At 43.7% G+C, this 24,306-nt stretch overlaps 2 protein-coding genes across 3 annotated transcripts; both read right to left on the minus strand.

The window, feature by feature from the left end:
- Positions 1-243: 243 nt before the first annotated feature.
- clns1a (chloride channel, nucleotide-sensitive, 1A) lies at positions 244-4,148 on the minus strand. 2 transcript variants are annotated; one of them, XM_084143289.1, is made up of 7 exons: positions 3,372-4,148; positions 2,797-2,933; positions 2,566-2,688; positions 2,180-2,290; positions 1,729-1,902; positions 595-692; positions 244-474 (listed from the first exon to the last, which is right to left on the minus strand). In XM_084143289.1, the coding sequence occupies exons 1-6, from the start codon at positions 3,488-3,490 to the stop codon at positions 625-627; spliced, it is 732 nt and encodes a 243-aa protein (XP_083999415.1). In that variant the 5' UTR covers positions 3,491-4,148; the 3' UTR covers positions 244-474; positions 595-624. The 2 variants fall into 2 exon arrangements, with proteins under 2 accessions (XP_083999415.1, XP_083999414.1); XM_084143288.1 differs by having other exon boundaries at positions 1,729-2,010; positions 3,372-3,897.
- A 1,605-nt stretch (positions 4,149-5,753) lies between these two features.
- On the minus strand, positions 5,754-20,846 carry rsf1a (remodeling and spacing factor 1a). Its single transcript, XM_084142552.1, has 17 exons — positions 20,687-20,846; positions 19,466-19,557; positions 19,287-19,379; positions 17,371-17,576; positions 16,300-16,463; positions 14,594-16,145; positions 14,154-14,280; positions 13,765-13,977; positions 13,424-13,528; positions 13,276-13,355; positions 13,109-13,157; positions 12,892-12,998; positions 9,316-9,383; positions 8,586-8,760; positions 8,196-8,428; positions 7,855-8,028; positions 5,754-7,425 (listed from the first exon to the last, which is right to left on the minus strand). Exons 1-17 carry the CDS (start codon positions 20,838-20,840, stop codon positions 6,878-6,880), a joined length of 4,140 nt encoding a protein of 1,379 aa, XP_083998678.1. The 5' UTR covers positions 20,841-20,846; the 3' UTR covers positions 5,754-6,877.
- Positions 20,847-24,306: the final 3,460 nt, after the last annotated feature.

A 24,306-nucleotide genomic window follows, 5' to 3' on the forward strand; every position in this document is an offset into this window, starting at 1 on the left:
CTAGACATTTCTACTTCACAATAACAGCACTTATAGTTGACCATGGCTGCTCTAGCAGGGCTGAAATTGTATGAACTGACTTGTTAGAAAGGTGTCATCCTATGACGGTACCACGTTGAAAGTCACTGAGCTCTTCAGTAAGGCCATTCTACTGCCAATGTTTGTCTATGGAGACTGCATGGCCAGTGTAGCTCCTATTTTACTCCTCTGGAATGTGCACAGAACATAAAACACTCTGTTCTTCATACAAAAACTATTTATTTATTGAAGAGATTTCATACAAAGACAACACTGCTCCCAGTTGGGGAAAACACAGTACAACTGGTCTTCAGGTACAAAACACAAGAGAGGAATTCTGTGTGTGGAGACGAACAGAAAATGATGCGTTGGGGACAGGAAGTGGAGAGGTTGTATTCTCCTCCTATCCCACAATGTACCACAAGTGCTTTGACTGGCAGTAGAGTTGAGTTCCATCTGAGAGAAGGAGAGGGAGAAAGACAGAAAGACACTTAACTACAGTACGGTAAGCAGGTCCATAAGGTTGACAGCAGGATGTGGATTTAAAGGTGATCACAAAACATCACACTAACGTACCGATAATTACAACGTAATGATATGTTATTACTAGTGGTCTACGTCTGCATCTTCAAACTGTCCGGCCACCGTCGACCCTGCATCCACCTCCATCCCATCTGTAAAGACAGACATAGAAATAGAATGACTAGAACAGACAAAGCAGACTTATCAGCCAATATAATCATTATCATTAAACACATACTGCTTTCTTCATGCTCATGTGTCTGTAATAGGTGTGGGCTATGCTCAGTACTACATACACGCTGGTCAATCTGTGAGTGAGGAGAAGGAAGGGGCTCTGAACACCTTGAATGACAAAGTACATGTGACCAAGTCACACAGGAAAAAGCCATTCATACTGGAAATCCAGCAGTGCGTGTCAAACAAACCTGGCCAGATTGATTTACTATACTGAGTTATATTGACTTACTAGCTGAGTTACAATGTACAGTCTGTTGACGTTATATTTCAAGAACATTAGCGGTGGAAGATGGCAGCAGCCAGTGAGTATTTACGGCTTGTTGCTAATCTCTGACATACAGAGCTACAGCTCTCTGATATTAGCAACGTAATCTAGGTGACGTTACAGCAGGTTGTAGCACAACCTGACAGTAGAAATGGTTCAAAACGGGCTTAAAAATCATACCTTTATAACTTTTCAAGCAATCATACCTCCATCAGTTTAACTACCGGTAACAAATCAAATATTATGATGAAACAGATTATTATATTTGTATACTTTTGTGTTGTATGTTGGAACAAATGCACAGGTTTTGAATTTGCTGTGTTGCATATAGAATGCAACCAATCACTGTTATGAACTAAAACCAAAAACATGACTGAACACCATTTTAACTAAGAACCATAGCTAGCAGGTGTTTATTCTTGCTGATTTGAATGTGTGATTTTTTTTTTTTTTATTTACCTGATTTGTTATTTCGGCCTATGTGTTCAAATTCATTATATTACATATAAAAAAATATTTTTTTGTGGCAGCGGTAGAGGAGTGTGTGGCGGTGGTGCTGCTGGGTGGGAGATGAGCTGGGAAGCGTTCCAGTGGCAACAGCCTCCTGGGACTAGACAGCTCTACCCTTGTATCCTGTGTTTGAGTATGTGTGTGACCTATACTTGTACGATGTATGTGTGACCCACCATCAAACTCTCCATTGGCCTCATCAGTGCGGACCCCAGCCATGTGAAAGGTGTTAGCGGCAGACTGAGCTAACATGCCCTCCAGTCTCTGTAGAGTGGCCTGGCCTTCAGCCGTCAGGCCCGACACACCCTCCTCATATGTACAGAATGACGGGATATCACCCTGACCATGCTCTGGAGGACAGAGAGAGAATCCCACCTGTGAGTGCATGTGTGTACCTGTGTGTGTAGTAGTAGCAGTTGATAGGGTAAGTGCGAAGCTGTTAGGCTTCTTACCTGCCTCTTTTCCGTTGAAGGGAGAAAGAAGGTTGAGATAGAATGTTAGTATTACTCCATCTATGTGAGTTAATGAACTATATGTGAAAGCGTATGTGTGTGTGTGTGTGTACTGTTTGTAGACGTGTGTGTGTGTCTGTGTGCTTGTATAAATGAGTGTGTGTGTGTTACACACCTGCCTCCTCCACATTGTACTCATCTCCGTCAAAGTCCCCGTCGGAATCTTCGTCATCTGGGTCTGGGTGCAGGGCCTGACACTCACACATTGCTGAAAACATAGACTCCACTGGACACACACACACACACGTTAGGGAAATCTGTGTTCTGATGCCAGCTAGCATAGTGATTACAAACTAGAGCTGCATGTCAAAGAACTGGAGAGCCAAAAGCTTTAGACATCCCTAATGCATGTGTGAAGTGAGATGTTTGAACTTGTTATTGGCTATTGTACAGCACTTGTTGTATTATATGTGGAAGATGTTATTATCTGTGACCTGCTTAATAAAAGATGCATTTACTTTAATTTAGCCCTGCCCTACTAGACATCCCTCTCCGACTTACATGCTGCCTTGTCGCTAGGGACGAAGCGGATCTCTGTGATCCCCTCAGACTCATCTTCCTCACTGCTCTTATCCTCATCCTCCTCATCATGGGCATTCTCCTGCATCTCTGCCTCGTTCTCATCTGGGGAACACCCACAGACACACACTTTTAAGATCTTCTTACTCATTCACAAGTTTGCGTTTCACTGTGAGTTTGACATTTAGCATGATGGACAGCTGTGTGTCTCACCATTGAGTTTGGCATTGACCATGACGTATAGATGTTCCTGTGGGTAGGCGCTGAGGTCTCGTGAGATGGCGTGCAGGCTGATAGTGGGGTACTCTAGAGAGAAGCCCATCCCTGAACCGTCAAACCATGACAACCGCCTGGAAAACACAGGAAAGCAACATAATGACTACTAGTCATAGGGTGAAAACTCATTGTATTTCCTTGATTCATCGTGTCCTCCCTCCTTGCCTCCTCAAAACGGAGGAACGTCAGCTCTTCCCCGCCAATGTGCTTTGAGAAGGCAACAAGGAGGGAGGGTGTGAGGCAAGGAGATGTGAGGAATCAATTAGATACAATGGAGATCCACTCCAAGTCATTGACTAGTTAGCTAGCTAACGTGATGCAAAATTCAAGTTCATGGTGCTCCAGTTGAAGTTTATATTTTCAAAGCAAAAACACATAGGACAAATGTCAGTCTTGAAACTTACAGATTTTAGGACTTTAAATAAATTAGCTAGCTAGCTAGCATGCTAACTAACAAACGTCAACTGGCTAACAATGCTAATTAGCTAGCTAGCCACCAGAGCGTCACATACGTTTCAGCAACGTAGAGTGTCCCTGCGCCGAGACCCTTCCCGTCCAACACCGCCGTGGTCTCGACTTGTTCATGCCGGACTCCCTCGCTGGGTGGAGGGACACTCCTTAGCAGAACCATCCTCGGAAACTGATGGAGATGACGGCAGAGAGAACAATATTTTGGGTCGGTCCGGAGCTGTCAACAACACTGCCCTTCTATGACCTGGCTGGCTATTTCGTTTCCCAAAGCTGCCTATTTAACTCTGGTGAACATAAACGGATAGCTAGACGTCTGTGCAGGCAAGACAAACACGAAGACGATATAGCTAGTTAACTAGCTATCGATAGCCTGAAGAGTTAACGTTAGTTAGATTTATTCAGTAGAGATTCCCCAGAAACGTTAGTGCCACTTGCTTGCTCGGTAGTATTTACTCGATCCAGCTCCCCACGCTGCTTTCACTGCTAGCTAGGAGCTAAAGTTACCGTTCTTATTATACCTCAGCGGTAACTACTCCGCATCCCCCGCCAAGAAAATAGGTTTGCACTAGTTACCACAGTCACAAAGTACAAAATGGCTCAAAAAAAGAACTCAAATGTGCTTTTTGGTCTTAATGTAAGGTTAGGGGTCTTATTATAGCCCAGAGTTAGGGTTAGGCATAATGTTACGTGTGGTTAACGTAAGGTTTCAAATCAAATGTTAAGATAAATAGTCGAAATAAGCGAGGTGTATGACTTTGTGGTTGTGGTAAATAGTGACGACCAAGAAAAGAGGAGTAGAGACAGATATTAGAGAAAGGAGAAGGAACAGCGACGGCAAGAAACATTACCGCCAACTACAGGTCGGGGGTGTACGAGGAAGTGATGATTTTCCTCTTCCTATTAGTCGCGGGAAAAGTTAAAAACAAGAAGACATGTTCCTCGCTTTGATCAAACATTGATATTTGGCTATAACAATGTCAACAAGCTTATGTTCGATATTATGTACAAACGGACAAGTGCCAGATCGAAACTTGTATATATTCTTAAAGATAAGAACCGCCGTAAATCCTGTATAGATGCTAGTCTGAGTACCAGTCTCTTAGCTAACGTTCCACTCCTTGCCATTGCCAACGTTTTTGGCACATGACATGGAGTACAGGGAGTGGAATGTTAGCTAAAGAGACTGATACTTAAGCTAGATGGATAGAAGAGAGAATAAGTGGACTACTTCACCAGCGAGCAGTGTGTTGTGTTCAGACCATTTCGAGAAGACTGCTAATGTTTACAACCCAGACCTGCTAGATTCACGCCAGTATAATCTTTGACGACAAAGAAGATGCAGTGCCGAGTATTTGTGTATTTAATAAAACCCCAAAGTAAATCAGGGGCCATTGTGAAAAGGCTCAAATTGGAGTTACTGCTATGTTGTCTGCTATGAGAGTAGTCTACATTGGTGAAGTGACTACAAAAGTAGGCTACTTCCTAGTTATTACTATGCAGGCTATGGACCATGGGCCCCATCCCATTTCTCAACCTGTTCATTTTTCCAATATTTAAACCTTACTATTTATTTGGTTTACTAACACGTTTGCACATTCTTATTCTAGATTTAGAAAACTGCACTAGGTGGCCAGGCCGTTAAGTCAAATATGCACCAAAGCAAAGTATAGAACCCAGGAAACTCAAAAGACAGTACCACTACCTATGGCCATGGTAACAGCAACACAGTTCTGCCAGACCACTGAGACAACCACTCCTCCACAGGAACACAACAGTAGATCTGGACACAGAAGAAAGCTGCATGTTCAACACCTGAAGAGATCTTAAACCAGGAAGATGAAGGCACTTCTATTCCATATATAGCGCACTACTTTTGACCAGGGAATAGGGTGCCATTTTGGGGCACATACAGAGACTACTGTTGAGCCGAGGAGATGGCAGCAGGCCTACTGGACTCCTGATAGCCTATATATACACACTGTAGTTTTTATCATTAAAATGTTTAAACATCTTTAAAAAGCTTAACGTAAAAATAATTACTGTAGGACAGGGATCATCAACTAGAACATAATTACAAATAATTTGTAGACTGCAAGAAACCCAAACAAATATAATATTCGACTAAAACAATTTCAAACCTTGCTTACATTTGTATACAATCACGTGTCTATTATGCATGGGAATACTTGGGAACAGATTTCCAAAATTAAAGTCACTTGGAGCTGATTGGGGGGCCAAATAAAACCACCATTTGGGGCAGCTTGCCGTAGGAAGTACTCAATGATTGTGGTTATATTGGTATAACAGCAAACAAAAACACACCAATTGTGTCAGTCAATGAACATGTCATCCCATTGCATTGGTCCACTGTGTAGTCCATCTTTGTATAATACAATATTTCAAAAGCAGACAAGATGCATTGTGAGATGCTTGAATATTGGTTTTTAATAACTTATAAAACACCTATGTTACAGCACCAACTATAAACATACTGTACATACACTGTGGATGAATAACAGGGTGATTTCTTGTTTGTTTTTTCAGACTGAACATTTCAAAATATTTGTTATTTTTGTGGGGAGAAACCAACAAAGAACAGTGAGCTCGAATGATAGAATCTACAAGCGGTTCAGATGGAACTCTGATGATAAAAAACAGACAGTGGACTGAGGGCCAGATACAGCATTCACACCTGGGGCCATATTCATTAGGGCACACAGCAGCAAAACATTTAGCAAGTTCAGGTAGTCCCTCCCTGTTTCAGTTCTTTTTCTGACTAATGAATATGACCCCATCTTCTCAAATAGTAGTAGGATGTAGAATGTATAGACTGGACTGAAGAGTAGTAGACTACTGTGGAGAAATGATTCAGTCCTCACTGAGTGAGAGGAGGAACACTTCAACTAACACATAAAAACCAACAGTGAATTGATTTACTGAACATAGCTAGTTAGACCGTTTGCAAGTGTCCATCTGCCAGCCCCCAGTGTACTGTAGCTATAACTACAACTGTATCCAGAACTGTAGTTGTAACTGTGGTCAAATCTGCAAAGTGCCATTTGAGATTAATCAACCTGTATGAATCTCTTTCTGGTAGTCATCTTCCTGGTTCACAGCAGAACAAAAAGGAGCAGCTCTTCCATTGGTTTAAAACATCCAACTCTCTCTTTTTTGGGATAATTAAGCGCTCCAGTCCATTCGCGCTCTCTCCTTCATGGAATATAGAACACTATTTTACAGGGAGACAGAAGAGAGAGGGGAACATCTAGTATTTTACAGGATCAGCAGCCGAGCAGAGAGAGTATCTATGTACAGTCCAGAAAAGCTAAGGCGGGTGTCTGTCTGGTGGAGGTCAGGACAGTCCTTCACTCTCTGGCTGTGTATTGTGTGTCTGTGTGCTGGATGGTGCTAGTGCGTTTGGTCCAGTAGTTATTCATCCTGTTTAGAGGAAGGGAGGAGGAGGGGAAGGAGGGATGATGAGGTAATGAGAAAGGTAGTTGGTGAAAGGCAAGAAAGTAAAAAACTAAAAGTAACAGTCTGTATGTCATCATGCATCTGACTGGTCAGGAGGTGGGGGGCTGTTAGACCCGTTCTGCCCAGCTCTGGCTGCTCTGTCCCTGGGTAAGGCTGCACTCTCAGCCCCAGGCTTCATTGAGCCTCTAGAGGCCTGCTGTCCGTTAGGGCTGTTTGATTCCTTGTCTTTTGACGACGGCTTTCTCAGCTTCTCCTCCTCTTCCTCCTCCTCCTCCTCTTCTTCCTCCTCATCCTCCTCCTTATTTTTTCCCTCTTTCTCCTCCTCTTCATCAGAGTCGATGCGGTTAAGTCGTTTGCGGATAGGTCGATCTTCCTCGGATGACGACTCCGATTCCCCTTCATCATTATCATCCTCATCATCTTTAGTGGAGGATCTGCATTTCTTCAGCAGAGCTAGACGTTTCCTCCGCTGTTCTATCAACACCTCCCTCTGCTTCCCTCTGCCCATCTTCTCTCCTCCCCTCTTCTTTCCCCTTGTTCTACTCTCCTCCACCTCTTCTCTCCGCCTCTTTCCCCTCCTTCTCTTCTCTTCCTCCTCAGACTCTCTGGAATGGGAGGATTCTGAAATAGAGGGAGCGAGTGGCGGATTCAGACAGCAGCAGGAGTTAACCCCGCATTCAGACACTAGCATCAAAAACGTTCCTTTGCCTGGCACAATGGAATCGATGGCCAAAGCTGCCGCGGAAGTGGTTAAAAATAGAAAACTACTCTATTTTCTCTGCGTCTGGTGACGTGTGTTTTCCGCTTCATCCAGCCAACCAGAAAATGTTGGTTTAGGGACAGTGATCGGTTTAGATTGGTTTAAATTTAGGAGGGGGAGTGGTGGAACTTTATCGGCACGCTTTCACTTGCGGAAGCAGAAGCTTTTTTTGCCGCTAGTGTCTGAATGCGGGTTGGTTATGAATTGTTTACATTCACTAAATGACAGTCTGTCAAGTTCCACATGGACCTCCCTAATTGGGGGCAGGGATGGTAACCATAGTAACTGACCATCGCTGTTTGAGCTGGAGAGACGACGGCGGCAGGGTTTGGCCTTGTCCTTATTGGTGGTTGCCTGGGAACCCTCAGATTCCGACGTCTCGCAGTAGTTCACCTCCCTCTTCCGGCCCCGCCTTAAACCACACCTCTTCCTGTCCCCATCGCTGTCACTGAAATCACTGGTCTCTACAGACAGAAAGAGAAAGAGAGAAGCAGAGGGACAGAGAGAGAGGGAGGGAGAGAGAGTTTTCTTTTACTTTCAACTGAACATGTTCTTTAACCTCCAGCACCAAACCTCTGGATTTCTGTTTGTGTGACATCTTTTCCCAACTCATATTCCAAGCCTTACTCACCCATCTCCTCTTCCTCTTCACTCTCCTCCTCCTCCTTCCCCCATCCTCTCCTCCGTCTGCGTGGGCGTTTCTTGCACTTTGCTGCGGTCCTGGAGGTCCTGGTGGTTCTCTGTTTAGGTGCCTGTCTCTGTGCCCGTGTGGACTGGCTTACAAAGCCTGGGCCGCTGGCAAAGCTGTCCACATCACTGGCTGCTTCCTCATCACCTGACGCTACAAACTCCTCCTCCTCCGTACTACACACACAGACACACGTTAAAAGTTTGCATTTATAGTGCTCAAACAAAACATTCCTTCACAATATGGGGGGTAGCTCCAATGCGTAGCACCCACCCACACACATATCCACGGAATTACTAGGAATGCCTTAAGGCCAGTCAGGCACAAACACACCTGGCACTGAGCTGAAACTCCTCCTCGCTCTCTGCAGCCGTGCTGTCGCTCTCCAGGTCGTTGAGTCTCCGCCTCTTCCTGCTCCTGGTGGGAGGGGCCAGAGCTGTGGTTGGTCCTTGTTTCTCTTTCCCCTCCTCTGATAGGATGGTGGCCATGTCCTTACCCCGCCCCACTCCTACACACAGGACCACAGGGTTACACACTCACAACAACACGAACACAGTTAGGCCCCTATTCTGTCATCTAAACCCTCTTGTTCCTCATATTGGATGCATCCAAAATGACACCATATTCCCTTTATAGTGCACTACTATTCACCAGCGCCCTTAGGGCTCTGGTCAAAAGTAATGTACTATATAGGGCAGGGTTCCCCAACTGCCGTTATTTGGCCTCCCAAGTTTTTGGAGCAAATAATAAATAAATATGTTCAACTATTTCCACGCATAATAGAGAGACACGTGATTGTATACAAATGTAAGCAAGGTTTGAAATTATGTTTTAGCCAAACATTATATCTGTTTGGGCTTCTTGCGGTTAATTTGCAACCTACAAATTATTTGTAATTATGTTCCGGCCCCCTGACCATCCGCTCAAGAAAAAAATTAAAAATCGGCCCGCGGCTGAATCTAGTTGATGATCCCTGATATAGGGAATACGGTGCCATTTGAGACAGCCATTCAGTCCTCAGTGTACACACTCACTCCCTTTCTCTCTCTCCTTTATCTCTCACCTCCTCCATCCGCATCTCTGACGTCTTCCTCGATGGCTTCATCAATGGCGTCATCAAAGTCATCAAACCTGGAACACACACACACCCCAGGGTTTACGTTAGGAAAATGTGGAGCTGGACAATGCTGGGGAGAATGACTGCCCCCTCTCATGGAAGCCACGGAAGTTCAAGGCCGACCGCGGTACTGCAAGCTTTGTTAGTAGAAAACAGGATCCCCATTATAGTGAATGGAAAAATGGCCAAAAAAAAATGTAAATAAAACATTTTTTGAAGACAATCATGGTACCAATCATTTCTTCTAATACACCAGATGTATGAACTTGAACCGACGGTTTTAAAATCGCGCCCAGAAGAAGTTAGAAGGATCATTTAGTTGCTAATGGCAGCCTGCAGTACCCCAGTCGGTCTTCAACAAGTTACTCAATGAGAGGGGGCACACCACTGAGCAAGCCTGCAACATCACTTCTTGGAGTAGCTCAAACTATACTGAACAAAAATATAAATGCAACATGCAACAATTTCAACGATTTTACTGAGCTACAGTTCATATAAGGAAATCAGTCAATTGAAATAAATTCATTAGGCCCTAATCTATGGATTTCACATGACTGGAAAGGGGTGCAGCCATGGGTGGGCCACACACGGAGCGAGGCTCTATGACTGTAGCTTATTGCCGCTTTGATGACTTATGATTGGCCATCAACAAGCTACACACGCCATGCTCCACTCTCGTGTAAAGCAATAGCAGCAGCATAAATTATACAATTTCTCTCTCTCATGCAGCAGTTGCGTTCGGATATGTACGGGCCCTTCCGGACAAGTCAGTTCAAATTACACATACCCAGACCAGTGACATTGTTATGTCTCCATAAGACGCCATCTTAACCGACTTAATTTGGCTTTAGAGCGCTATTGAGTCTTCACATAGGAATGAATGGTGTCATGTGATCGATGGCTTTGTCCATTCATATTTCAGTCATTGGTACAACTTGACCAGAAAGATTTTAAATTTTCCGGCCATTTGAGAAATTTACCAGACCCATATGCATTGGGTGCGTAACCCATTAGGGTGTCCACCAATTGTCCTCAATGAAGCAGCCAATAAAACGTCATTTTCAAACATTTGCCAAAATGCAATTCGCAGGAAAACAACACCATTCTATACAGCGCACCTGATATGAAAACCAATCGAACAGAAGAGAAATGCTGGTTTCAATGGCATATGAGGAAGTCTATATAAAATAATTCCACCTTTCTATGGTCGGATTTTGCCTGGGCTACTTTGAAGCAAGGTAAGACATGCCTCATAATATGAAGTAAAACATTCAGGTTTCAAATAATTAAGTACAGTGCATTCGGAAAGTATTCAGACCCCTTGACTTTTTCCACATTTTGTTACACTACAGCCTTATTCTAAAATTGATTAAATAGTGTTTTTTCCTCATCAATCTACACACAATACCCCATAATGACAAAGCAAAAACAGGTTTTTAGAAATGTTTGCAAATTTATTTAAAAAAAATAACAGACGGAAATATGACATTTACATAAGTTTTCCGACCCTTTACTCAGTACTTTGTTGAAGCACCTTTGGCAGCAATTACAGCTTTGAGTCTTCTTGGGTATGACGCTATACAAGCTTGGCACACCTGTATTTGGGGAGTTTCTCCCATTCTTTTCTGCAGATCCTCTCAAGCTCTGTCAGGTTGGATGGGGAGCGTCGCTGGACAGCTATTTCCAGGTCTCTCCAGAGATGTTCGATCGGGTTCAAGTCCGGGCTCTGTCGGGGCCACTCAAGGACATTCAGAGACTTGTCCCAAAGCCACTCCTGCATTGTCTTGGCTGTGTGCTTAGGGTCGTTGTCCTCTTGGAAGGTGAACCTTCGCCCCAGTCTGAGGTCCTGAGCGCTCTGGAGCAGGTTTTCATCAAGGACCTCTCTGTACTTTGCTCCGTTCATCTTTCCCCTCCTGACTAGTGTCCCAGTCCCTGCCACTGAAAAACATCCCCACAGCATGATGCTACCACCACCATGCTTCACCTTAGGGATGGTGCCAGGTTTCCTCCAGACGTGATACTTGGTATTCAAGCCAAAGAGTTCAATCTTGGGTTCATCAGACCAGAGAATCTTGTTTCTCATGGTCTGAGAGTCCTTTAGATGCCTTTTGGCAAACTACAAGCGGGCTGTCATGTGCATTTTACTGAGGACTGGATTCCGTCTGGCCACTCTACCATAAAGGCCTGATTGGTGGAGTGCTGCAGAGATGGTTGTCCTTCTGGAAGGTTCTCCCATCTCTACAGAGGAACACTGGAGCTCTGTCAGAGTGACCATCAGGTTCTTGGTCACCTCCCTGACCAAGGCCCTTCTCCCCTGATTGCTCAGTTTGGCCGGGCGGCCAGCTCTAGGAAGAGTCTTGGTGGTTCCAAACTTCTTCCATTTAAGAATGATGGAGGCCACTGTGTTCTTGGGGACCTTCAATGCTGCAGAATTGTTTTGGTACCCTTCCCCAGATCTGTGCCTCGACACAATCCTGTCTCGGAGCTCTACGGAAAATTCCTTTGACCTCAGGGCTTGGTTTTTGCTCTGTGGGACCTTATAAAGACAGGTAGGTGCCTTTCCTAATCATGTCCAATCAATTGAATTTACCACAGGTGGACTCCAATCAAGTTGTAGAAACATCTCAAGGATGATCAATGGAAACAGGATGCACCTGAGCTCAATTTAGAGTCTCATAGCAAAGGGTCTGAATACTTATGTAAATGAAATATTTCCGTTTTTTATTTTTAATAAATTGGCAAAAATGTCTAAAAACCTGTTTTTGCTTTGTTATTATAAGGTGTTGTGTGCAGATTGATGAGGAAAAAACGATTTCATCCATTTTAGAATAAGGCTGCAACGTAACAAAATGTGGAAAAAGGGAAGGGGTCTGAATACTTTCCAAATGCTCTGTATATGCATCCAGCTCACATTGCAAAGTAGTGAGTGACACGCGGATAGCCTGCCTACCATAGCCTATGCATTTGAATGGCGAATGGGAGTTGCTTCAATTACCAGTTGAGGAAAACAATATGTAGTAGCTCTTTATAATAGTGGCCATCAAAACTGTTTTTAACACGCAATTGCATTTAGAATTGTTTCACTCCAGAAGCAACAATTTTGACAAGTGATATTCCACTCAAAATAGGCTCTGTATGCTGTAAGATAAATACGATGCATGACGACTAACGAAAATACACACGCCCCAATTTAATTCCAATAAATTTAGCAAATTAATTGATAGACCGATGAGCATGACGGTCAAATGCATTTACATCAACTGATATTTCCATCAATGAATTCCACTACATTTTGCAATGGGATTGTTTTTTCTCCCGGTCAATTTGGCAGGCAACAATTTTGTTTAGCAGCTTTATTTTATTTGTTTTTCCTCAGCCAAAAGCAATTACTGTCTAACTGAAGCCCTGGCACACACGCACACTATGAGACGGGAGTGTCACCATGATAACGTGACTTACCTATTTTATTTGATCTGTGCTGTCACTTCGCTTTCTCGCTCACACAAACACACACACACACACCTGTAGCTGATACACTTCCTGGTTCTGGTAGATCTCCTTCCCAGGTTTTTGGTCTTTTTTGCATCTTTCTTCTTTGCCTGTTTCTCCTCCTCTTCCTCCCCTTCCTGCTAGAAACACATAACATACACACATTCAGACTATGATCATTTATTTTATGCACATTTGGCCTTCTAGACTCATTTTGCCTGATAGCCTAATTGTGTGTGTGTGTACTTACAGGAATGATGTTCTCCACACTGATTCCCACATACACCAGACGCTCCCTCCTACAGACAAAACACACAGGAATTACACAACCATTTCAGTGTTATGTGTGTGTGTGACAATGTGTGAGTGAGACTGTGTTTGACGTGTGAGACTGTGTGTGTGTGCTGTGTGTGTTACCTCCTCTCAGCTCGGTCTCTTTTCTTCAGAGCGCAATCCAGATTCTGCAGCTGCTCCTCTAGTCTCTCACACAGCAGCTTCTACAGAGACCAGGGACAGTGTTAATACACGCATGCACAAACACACACACACACTCTCTCTCACTTACGTGTTGGCAGGGCGGGCAGAACCATTCTCCCTCAGGTATGACCATGAGAGGGGGTCTGAGACAGGCGGTGTGGTAACCACTATCGCATGAATCACACAGCAGGATCTGCAGCAGAGAAACACACAGGTTGGTTTCATACGGAATGTATACACATTCATGTGCTGGGTACAAATAAAGTCATGAAATCAAGAATAGATAGTAATCTGCAGAAGGGAAACAGTTTTAACACACACTGTTTATGGATTCACAATAATGCACACAATATTTCATAAGTCATACGGATGCAGAGACTTAAAGAAACAAAAAACACAATCTCCTCCACACACACACACACTTCTCACCAGTTCAGGGTGGTTGGGGAGTCCACAGTGGCTGCAGGGATCTTCATTAGGCGTCTCCTCTGATTGGCCAGAGTCATCTGAGTCACAACCACTTCCCTCTCTCCCTCTCTCCTCCTCCCTCCCTCTCTCCTCCCCCTCCTCTCCTCCCTCATTCGGTTTGCATTTCTTCGCTCGAGTGTTTGACCAGCGGGTGCCTCGTTGTCTTCGTCTGCTCTGTAGACACACACACACACACACACACACACACACACACACACACACACACGGTTACAATCAATCACATTGATAACAAACATTTTCTTGGCTATGATCATTTTGATATTCATACAAAGCCTTATTCCTACATCACTTATAAATGAGTAAATTAACTTTTAAAACAAAGTAGTTACCTTTACAGTCCTGCTTTGTCCCTCAGGGTTTGCTCTCTTCTTTTGCCATTGAGCAGTCTTCTCCTCCTCTTCTTCCTCCCTCACTACTGGTGGTGCGTCTTGGCTCTCCACCTTGTTTGGGCTGGGTCTGTAGGTAGGGTTGATCAGTAAAATATCTAAATATCAAATTACAGAACAATGGCGACAGCTCCAACAATTCCAGCAGAGCTGGGGCACAGTTGGAGAAGATGGCCAAAGACGTGGAGAGCCTTTGTTGCTGCCCTATGCGCCAGCCGGCACGACGGGAATGAGTGAGTGTGTGATATTAAAGCAGAATATTGTATATATTGTTCAGCTCTACATGATAAATTGTCACCTCAGTTATTGTGATGAAAGAAGTTATGTTACGCTAATAATGATTGAGACATTGTGATGGGAAGAGATTCTATCATGGACCTTACCTGCAGATACGAGCCGATCTCCGCAGAGACCTCCCATCTCCCTGCTCCTCCCCCTTCTCCTCTCTCACATTCTCTCTCCTCTGGTTGGGAGGGATCTTTATCTTCAGCCTGATCCCTTCTTTCTGCAGCTCAGAGGAGGCCTCCAGGGGACCCAGCCGGTCTGCTGCTCCATGCCCAGCTCCCCTCACCCCGGCATGGGTTAGTGTGTCTGTGCTGAGGGCCTCTCCCTGGTCCTCCTGAACCTTCTGTCCTTCTACAGTCTGGCTGCTCTCTGACTCCTGCTCCTTCTCTCCTGAGGCACTCTTCTTCTTCCCCTCTTCCTCTGTTCCATGGCATCCCTCGCTTTTCTCCACATGGAGGTTGGTCTTTTTCTCTTTCGGGTTGTCATCCCTCTCTCCAGACTGGTCTCCATCTAACTTCTCCCTCGCTTTCTCTCTTCCATCCTCTCCTAACCTCTCCCTCGATCTCTCTCCTTTCTCTTTCCTATCGCTCTCTCCTTCCCTCTCTCTCTCCTCTCCTCCTGTCGGTCTCTCCTGTCCTCTAGGCTCCAGGGGTGTTGGGGCTCCAGTCTCTCCCCAGCCAGGGCTCTTCCTCACCAGGACTGACTGCCTGCTCCTCTCCTTGTCTGGAGCTCTGGCCCTCTCCTCCCCCTCTTCTGACCCTGGTCTGGTTCTCTCCGTACAGACCGATCCGCCATCTTGTTGCTGCGAGACCGGCCTGCAGATGACCCCCACATGACCTATACCCCCTATGAGCCCTCCAAGCCCATTTAGGGGAGCCCCCCCATTGGTCAGCTCCTCTGGCAGTGGGACAGCCAGGCCCCCAGGTGGAGCTGACTGCCTCCCCAGCTGCTCCTCCCTGGTATGTGTTACTGAAGGGTTACGGACGATGATGCTACTGCTAGTACTGCTGCTATGGCTGTTGTTGTTGTGTTGGTTACTGTGCATGTCATTGTTGTTGTTGTTGTTGTTGTGATGTGTGTTGATATGGTGACGGTTGGCGCCAAAGAGCTCTCTCTTCTTCAGTGGCATCTTGGCCTGCTGGTCGGTCCTCAGGGCCCGCTCCGCTTCCTCCTTCACAGGAGGAACTTCCTGTTTCATTGTTGCCAAGACGGGCGCCATGACGACGGAGACAGCATTGCTAGGGGAGTTGCTAAGCGTTTGGGGCTCCTCTTTGACGAGCGCGGTGATGGTGCTCACTCTGTTGTCAATCACTTCTGACCTCTCCTCCTTCCTCCAGCTCTGTTTCTCTCCCTCTTCTTTCTCACCTCGTTTTTTCTTCTCCCTTTCTTCCTTAATCTCAACTGCAATGTTTTCCTCCTTCACTGAGACTACCGGTTCAAGCTTGGTTGGGTTTTCCTTCTCTGCTAAAGACACCATGTTGTCGTCCGTACTAGTGGATTTTGGATAGGGAGAGGATCTACTCTTCTCTCGCTTAGCCTCCTCTTCCTCCTCCTTCTCGCTCTCTTTACTCTTCTTCTTGTCTTCCTCAGCCTTCCTCTTCTGTCTTGCCTCCTCCTCTTCCTCCTCCTTTACCTCTCCTCTAGCCTCGCCTTGAAAAATCACCACACATGTTGACATGTTATATTGCAGCTCTGGTTCCAACATTCATTCATAATAACATAATTATAATATATCAGTAGTGACAAGATGATCATATTACTACTAACTACACCATCATATTACAAGTAACAACAGAACCCTTACCCTCCTCGTCTCTTCTCCCCCTCTCCACAGGTTTGGCACAGTTGGACCCTCTCTTCTTCTCTCTGTCCATCTCTTTCTCTGTCTCTCCCTCCTCTTTCTCCTTGTGTTCTGAGTCCAGCTGGGTCTTCAGGAGGTCCAAAGCATCGGCTAAGTCATTCCGGGTTCTGAGGACAAACAGAACATTCTGAACATAAAGTATTTGCCCCCTTTCTGATTTTCTCAAGTTTTGCATATTTTTGATACGGAATGTTATCAGATCTTCAACCAAAACCTAATATTAGATAAACCTGAGTTTACTAATAACCCAAAAAATGGATACTTATTTGATTTATTTAATTAACAAAGTAATGCAATACCCAATTCCCCTCTGTGAAAAAGTAATTGCACTCAATAACTGGTTGTGCCACCTTTAGCTGTAATGACCAAATGCTTGCTGTAGTTGTTGATCAGTCTCCCAAATCGCTGTGGAGGAATTTTGGCCCACTCTAGCATGCAGAACTGCATTAACTCAGCGACATTTGTGGGTTTTGAAGCATGAACTGCTCGTTTCATCTCAATTGGGATTAGGTCTGGACTTTGACTAGGCAATTTCAAAACTTCAAATTTGTTGCTTTTTAACCATTTTCATGTAGACTTGATTGTGTGTTTTGGATCACTGTCTTACTGCATGACCCAGCTGTGCTTCAGCTCACAGACGGATGGCCTGACATTCTCCTGTAGAATTCTCAGACACAGAGCAGAATTCATGGTTCCTTCTATTATCAGAGAATTCTACAGGAGAATGTCAGGCCATCCAGTTATTGAGTGTAAGGGGGCAATTACGTTTTCACTCAGGGACATTGGGTGTTCCATAACTTTATTAATGAAATAGGTATGTAATTGTTGTGTTATTTGTTCACTCAGGTTCCCTTTATCTATTATTAGGTTTAGGTTGAAGATCTGATAACATTCAGTATAAAAAATATGCAAAAGTAGAGAAAAGGGGGAAAATACTCTCTCTTCTCAGCTGCTCCAACTAGGGTTGCAAAAAATATATCTTATCTATCCATCCATCCATACATCCATTATTACCTGACGATACATCTCCAGGTGGATCCGTCCCAGTCGTCCTGTTCCTCTGTGTACAGGCGGATGTTGTGCTGGGCGTCAGTCTGCAGCCAGTACATCAGGCCCTGTCTGTCTCTGCCCAACGGCTGCAGCCTCATCGCCTCTGCCTCCTCCTCGTTCACCAACATCTTGAACTTCAGGTTGTCATCAAACTGGATCTCACACAGGTACTGGGGTCAAGGGTTAGAGGTCAGGGGTTAGAGAGAGACGGGGGTTTCCGTCAGACAGAGAGAGAGAAGAAAACAGTACAGTGCCTTCAGAAAGTATTCACACCCCTTTACTTTTTCCACATTTTGTTTTGTTACAAAGTGGGATTAAAATTGATTTCATTGTCATTTTTTGTCAACGATCTACACAAAATACTCTATTTTCAAAGTGAAAAAAAAGAAGACTCATAATTAATGGGAAACAAAAACATTTTAGAATCACCTTCGGCAGCAATTACAGCTGTGGGTCTTTCTGGGTAAGTCTCTAACAGCTTTGCCAACCTGGATTGTACAATATTTGCCCATTACTATTTTTGTAATTCTTCAAGCCCTGTCAAGTTGGTTGTTGATCATTGCTAGACAGCCATTTTTAAAGTCTTGCCATAGATTCTTAAGACGATTTAAGTCAAAACTGTAACTAGGCCACTCAGGAACATTCAATGTCGTCTTGGTAAGTAACTCCAGTCTATAATTGGCCTTGCATTTTAAGTTATTGTCCTGCTGAAAGGTGGATTTGTCTCCCAGTGTCTGTTGGAAAGCAGACTGAACAAAGTTTTTCTCTAGGACTACGTTAGCTCTATTCCTTTTCTTTTTATCCTAAAAAGTTCCCTAGTCCTTGCCGATGACAAGCATACCCATAACATGATGCAGCCACCACCATGCTTGAAAATATGAAGAGTGGTACACAGTGATGTGTTGGATTTGCCCCAAACATAGTGCTTTGTATTCCGGACAAAAAGTTAATTTCTTTGCTACCATTATTTTATTATTACTTTAGTGTATTATTGCAAACAGGATGCATGTTTTGGAATATTTGTATTCTGTACAGGCATCCTTTTCACTATGTCATTTAGGTTTGTATTGTGGAGTAACTACAATGCTGTTGATCCATCCTCAGCTTTCTCCTATCACAGCCATTTAACTCTGTAACTGGTTTAAAATCACCATTGGCCTCATGGTGAAATCCCTGAGCGGTTTCCTTACTCTCCGTCAACTGAGTTAGGAAGAACGCCTGTATTTTTGTAGTAAATGGATGTATTGATACACCATCCTGAGTGTAATTAATAGCTTCACCATGCTCAAAGGGATATTCAGTGTCTGCTTTTTTTTATTTAAATATATCCATCTACCAATAGGTGCCCTTCATTGCAGTTTTCATTGTTGAATCTGTACTTGAAATTCACTGCTCGACTGAGGGACCTTACAGATAATTGTATGTGTGGGGTACAGAGATGAGATAGTCATTCAAAAATCATGTTAAACACTATTATTGCACACAGAGTTAGTCCATGCAACTTATTATCTGACTTGTTAAGCAAAGTTTTACTACTGAAGTTATTTAGGCTTGCCATAACAAAGGGGTTGAATACTTATTGATTCAAGATATTTAAGCTTTCCATTTTCTATTAATTTGTAAAAATTTCTAAAAACATTATTCCACTTTGAAATGATGGGGTATTGTGTGTAAATCAGTAACACAAAATCTAAATGTAATACATTTTAAATTCAGGCTGTAACATAACAAAATGTGGAAAAAGTCAAGGGGTGTAAATACTTTCTGAAAGCAGTGTATATTATCAATATACTGTTCATACATTGAGTAGATATCACAGAGGAGGTAAACTGGTATATTAGTATGATAGTCTGCACAAGGTGTGTGTGTGTGTGTCTTACTTTGAGGATGCTGGTTTTGCACTCCATGCTCATCTCCTGGTATCCCTTGTGTTCCAGCTCCCAGGCCCAGCTACTGTTGATGTCCTGGCATACCTGGATGATAAATATACAGTCATTACAGGTGTACACACACACACACACATACACACACATACACACACACACCAAGCACAGCTCACCTTAGCCAGGTACCTCTCCCACTTGTCTGCAGACACAGACTTGCCAAGCTTCCTCAGCAGCTTGACATGCAGCTCCACCAGTGGCTTGGGAACTGAGAGATACACACACAGAGAGATAATACATGAGTTAATACATGAGTTTGTTATAAAACTAAACACACTGTCATAACACCAGCTAGTATAACACTAAAAACGTATTACAACACCCAATGTGCAGTGGGAATTTTAAAAAAAAAATAGCATTCTCCTTCTGGTATTCTGACTGTGCAATTCACATTGATTCACACTTTCTTGGAATTATTCTCAAAGATATAGCTAACAGTGGAAGATGTGGAGGTAAGATCAAAAGCAACTGTAATGCATTGTCATTTTTTGCATTATAAAAAAAAACACGACGATGTGTTTCGTGAACAAGGGAGGAAATGTGGAAAGAGCAAACAACGTTATCACAGCAGTCTACAGACAGTTAACTAACTAGCTAGCTAGTAACAACATCTTTCCTACAGATACTGTAACGTTTGTAACTAGCCTAGGTACGCTACACACAGTTAGCAAGATAACTAGCTAAATCGTGACAAGAAAGCCCCAGCAGCTACCATTATCTCTAAAGAGGATTTAAATAGTTAGAAACTGTGGCAAGTGTAAAGTCTGAGGAATTTGAAATCAGCGGTATTTTATTTGAATGAATTGATAGCCACCAACACATCTAACGTTAGCTTGGTTTAGCATGAAGTTGGCTAGCTCGGCTACATCACGCATTGCGCATGCGCAAAATTGACAGGCAGCCAAGTACTGTTTTTATCGGACTATTTTGACAACTGTTTACGACACGATTCGCCACAATACGAGATCGATTGTATTCAAATAGTATTTACTCAAACACACCTGGGGCTGAGTTTGATACTTTTCTTGCACTAGTATGGGCAGGCAAGTATGATGGAAAAGTCCACCTGATAGCTAGCTAACAAAATGAAGGTAGCTAACTAACTAGTTTGGTAATTCAAGCAGGAATGGCTAGCTAGCTATTTATCAAATAGCTAAGTAACGATTCATCTAGCTATCTAGCTACATCAATCAGTAACATTAGCCAGTTATACCCAGGCACATGTCACAGTGTGTGGAAACTCCCCCTAGCCAGTTAGCTAGCTCTACTGGCTCCCCCCTGACTACCCAGCAAGTCAGTGATGATGATGCTGAGACCCTCTTCCTCTCCCTTCCCACCTGTCGATGTGTCCCGGAGATACCTCTCCATCTGCGGAAAGGTGAGTTCGGGGAGGTCCAGGGCTTGTCCGTAGCGCTCCAGGAACGAGCAGACCACTGCGAAACTGGGGCAGAGACCGGGGTTTGAGCCCTGCGCTGCCGCTGAAGCAGCCATTTTTCCAGCCGGGGAGTAGGATGAGAATGAACGGAGTTGGGAGGACAGAAAATAGCCCACAATTCAGCGCGCCAACCATCGCATCATGGGTAGACGAACGGAGGGGGCTCTGTGACCAGGTAGTCCCCCAAACCACTATCCCCATAGGGACGCAAGTTTCAAACATCAACAATGTTCTTGTGGTTTATTATCTAGGCCCATATGATTACTAAACATTTCATTTGCTAGTAGGAATATGAGTAATGTAGCTAGCAGGCATATTTTAGGTGCTGTACAGTCTATAAATTATAAAGTTGCGGCCATTGTGCATGATATAGCTAGTCTTTTTATTTCATATAGCTACAGTAGTTGGCGAATTACGTCAGTGGATACATTATTAACAGCAATGTCCACTGTAACATCATCCGTTTATGTAAAATAGAAATGTGACTTGTGGAAAAAGACAGGAGGACCAGCACCGGTTGGATGCAGATCTTGCGCACCCCACCAATATTTTGAAGGATGGGGGCGTGTACAGACGCTAGAGGGAGAGTAGTCAACTCTGTATTTCACACAGTGCCTTCAGAAAGTAAATACCCCTTGACTTATTCCACGTTGTTGTGTTACAGCCTGAATTCAAAATGAATTAACTATGTATTTTTTCGCACCCATTTACACACAATACCCCATAATGACAAACTGAAAACTTGTTTTACACATTTTTGCAAATGTATTGAAAATGAAATACAGAAATATCTCATTTACATAAGCATTCACAACCCTGAGTCAATACTTTGTAGAAGCACCTTTGGTAGCGATTACAGCAGTAAGCCTTTCTGGGTAAGTCTCTAAGAGTGTTCCAGACCTAGATTGAGAAGCATTTGCCCATTATTCTTTTCAAAATTCTTCAAGCTCTGTCAAAGTGATTGTTGATCATTGCTAGACAACCATTTTCAGGTCTTGCCATAGAATTTCAAGTAAATTTAAGTCAAACTGTAACTCGGCCATTCAGGAACATTCACTGTCTTCTTGGTAAGCAACTCCAGTATACATTTGGCCTTGTGTTTTAGGTTATTGTCTTTCTGAAAGGTGAATTCATCTCCCAGTGTCTGGTGGAAAGCAGACAAAACCAGGTTTTCCATTAACTGAGTTAGGAAGGACGCCTGTATCTTTATAATGATTGGCTGTATTGATACACCATCCAAAGTGTAATTAACATTTTACATTTTAGTCATTTAGCAGACGCTCTTATCCAGAGCGACTTACAGTTAGTGAATACTTTTTTTATATTTTATACTGGCCCCCCATGGGAATCGAACCCACAACCCTGGCGTTGCAAACGCCATGCTCTATCAACTGAGCTACATCCCTGCCGGCCATTCCCTCCCCTACCCTGGACCAATTGTGCACCGCCCATGAGTCTCCCGGTCGCGGCCGGCTGCGACAGAGCCTGGATTCGAACCAGGATCTCTAGTGGCACAGTTAGCACTGCGATGCAGTGCCTTAGACCACTGCGCCACTCAGGAGCTACTCAGGAGCTATTAACAACATTATCTCAATTGGGTTGAGGTCTGGTGATTGTGGAGGCAAGGTCATCTGATGCAGCACTCCATTACTCTCCTTCTTGGTAAAATAGCCCTTACACAGCCTGGAGGTGTGTTGGGTAATTGTCCTGTTGAAAAACAAATGATAGTCCCACTAAGCACAAATCAGATGGGATGGCGTATCACTGCAGAATGCTGTGGTAGCCATGCTGGTAAAGTGTGCCGTGAATTCCAAATAAATCACAGACAGTGTCACCAGCAAAGCACCCCCACACTATCACACTTCCTCCTCCATGCTTCATGGTGGGAACCACACATGCGGAGATAATCCGTTCACCTACTCTGCGTCTCACAAAGACAAGGCGGTTGGAACCAAAAATCTCAAATTTGGACTCATCAGACCAAATGACAGATTTCCACCGGGATAATGTCCATTGCTCGTATTTCTTGGCCCAAGCAAGTCTCTTCTTCTTATTGGTGTCCTTTAGTAGTGGTTTCTTTGCAGCAATTCGACCATGAAGGCCTGATTCACACAGTCTCCTCTGAACAGTTGATGTTGAGATGTGTCTGTGAAGCATTTATTTGGGCTGCAATCTGAGGTGCAGTTAACTCTAATGAACTTATCCTCTGCAGCAGAGGTAACTCTGGGTCTTTATTTCCTGTGGCGGTCCTCATGAGAGCCAGTTTCATCATAGTGCTTGATGGTTTTTGCGACTGCACTTGAAGAAACTTTCAAAGTTCTTGAAATGTTCCGTATTGACTGACCTTCATGTCTTAAAGTAATGATGGACTGTTGTTTCTCTTTGCTTATTTGAGGTGTTCTTGCCATAATATGGACTTGGTCTTTTACCAAATAGGGCTATCTTCTGTATACCACCCCTACCTTGTAACAACACAACTGATTGGCTCAAACGCATTAAGAAGGAAAGAAATTCCACAAATTAACTTTTAAAAAGGCACACCTGTTAATTTAAATTCATTCCAGGTGACTACCTCATGAAGCTGGTTGAGAGAATGCCAAACATGTGCAAAGCTGTCATCAAGGCAAAGGGTGGCTACTTTGAAGAATCTCAAATATAAAATATATTTTGATTTGTTTTAACACTTGTTTTGTTACTACATGATTCCATATGTGTTATTTCATAGTTTTGATGTCTTCACTATTATTCTACAATGTAGAAAATAGTAAAGAAAAACCCTGGAATGAGTAGGTGTCCAAACCTTTGACTGGTACTGTATATGGTGATACTGATGTCAACATGTAGGCTAGAACATACAGGGGCAACTAGACAGTAACCCTCTGCTTATAGCTATCCGGATTCCAGACCCTTCAAAACTACAAACACCAAAGGGTTAGGGGGGCCAAGGTGAAGTGTAGGGAGCAAATTGAGATCAGCTTTCTATGTATGCCTAGTCTGTTCTCCTTCTTCCCTTAAACTAAGCCAGGAAAGGTAGCCTTAAGGAAACCAGCTTGATCTCGCAATAGCTCACATTCTCTTTCACACGATCAGTCTTCTTGACCAGGCTAATGGAGAGGAGCAGTGGTCCTAGACTTGGCAGTGGCTGGTTGGGGCTGTAGTGATACCCAAAGTCCAGCAGGTGGAATCATTTCACTGATGTGTAGACTATTATATCAGGCTAGATGGAAAACAAATCTCCACTACAACTACCCAACATCATCCCCAGAGATCTGACCTGGTTAGCACTGTGTCTGGGATGGGATTCACATGGCTGTTGTCCATAAATCAATTATGTTGTCAGAGGGGTGTTTCTACTCTAGTCTGACTGCGTAATCTTTCCAAATCTCGTCTTGTTTTACATATACATTTACATTTTAGTCATTTAGCAGACGCTCTTATCCAGAGCGACTTACAGTTAGTGAATACATATATTTTTTTTAATACTGGCCCCCCGTGGGAATCAAACCCACAACCCTGGCATTG

The sequence above is a fragment of the Coregonus lavaretus genome (assembly GCF_964263955.1).
Source record: "Coregonus lavaretus genome assembly, chromosome: 26".
NCBI lineage: Eukaryota > Metazoa > Chordata > Actinopteri > Salmoniformes > Salmonidae > Coregonus > Coregonus lavaretus.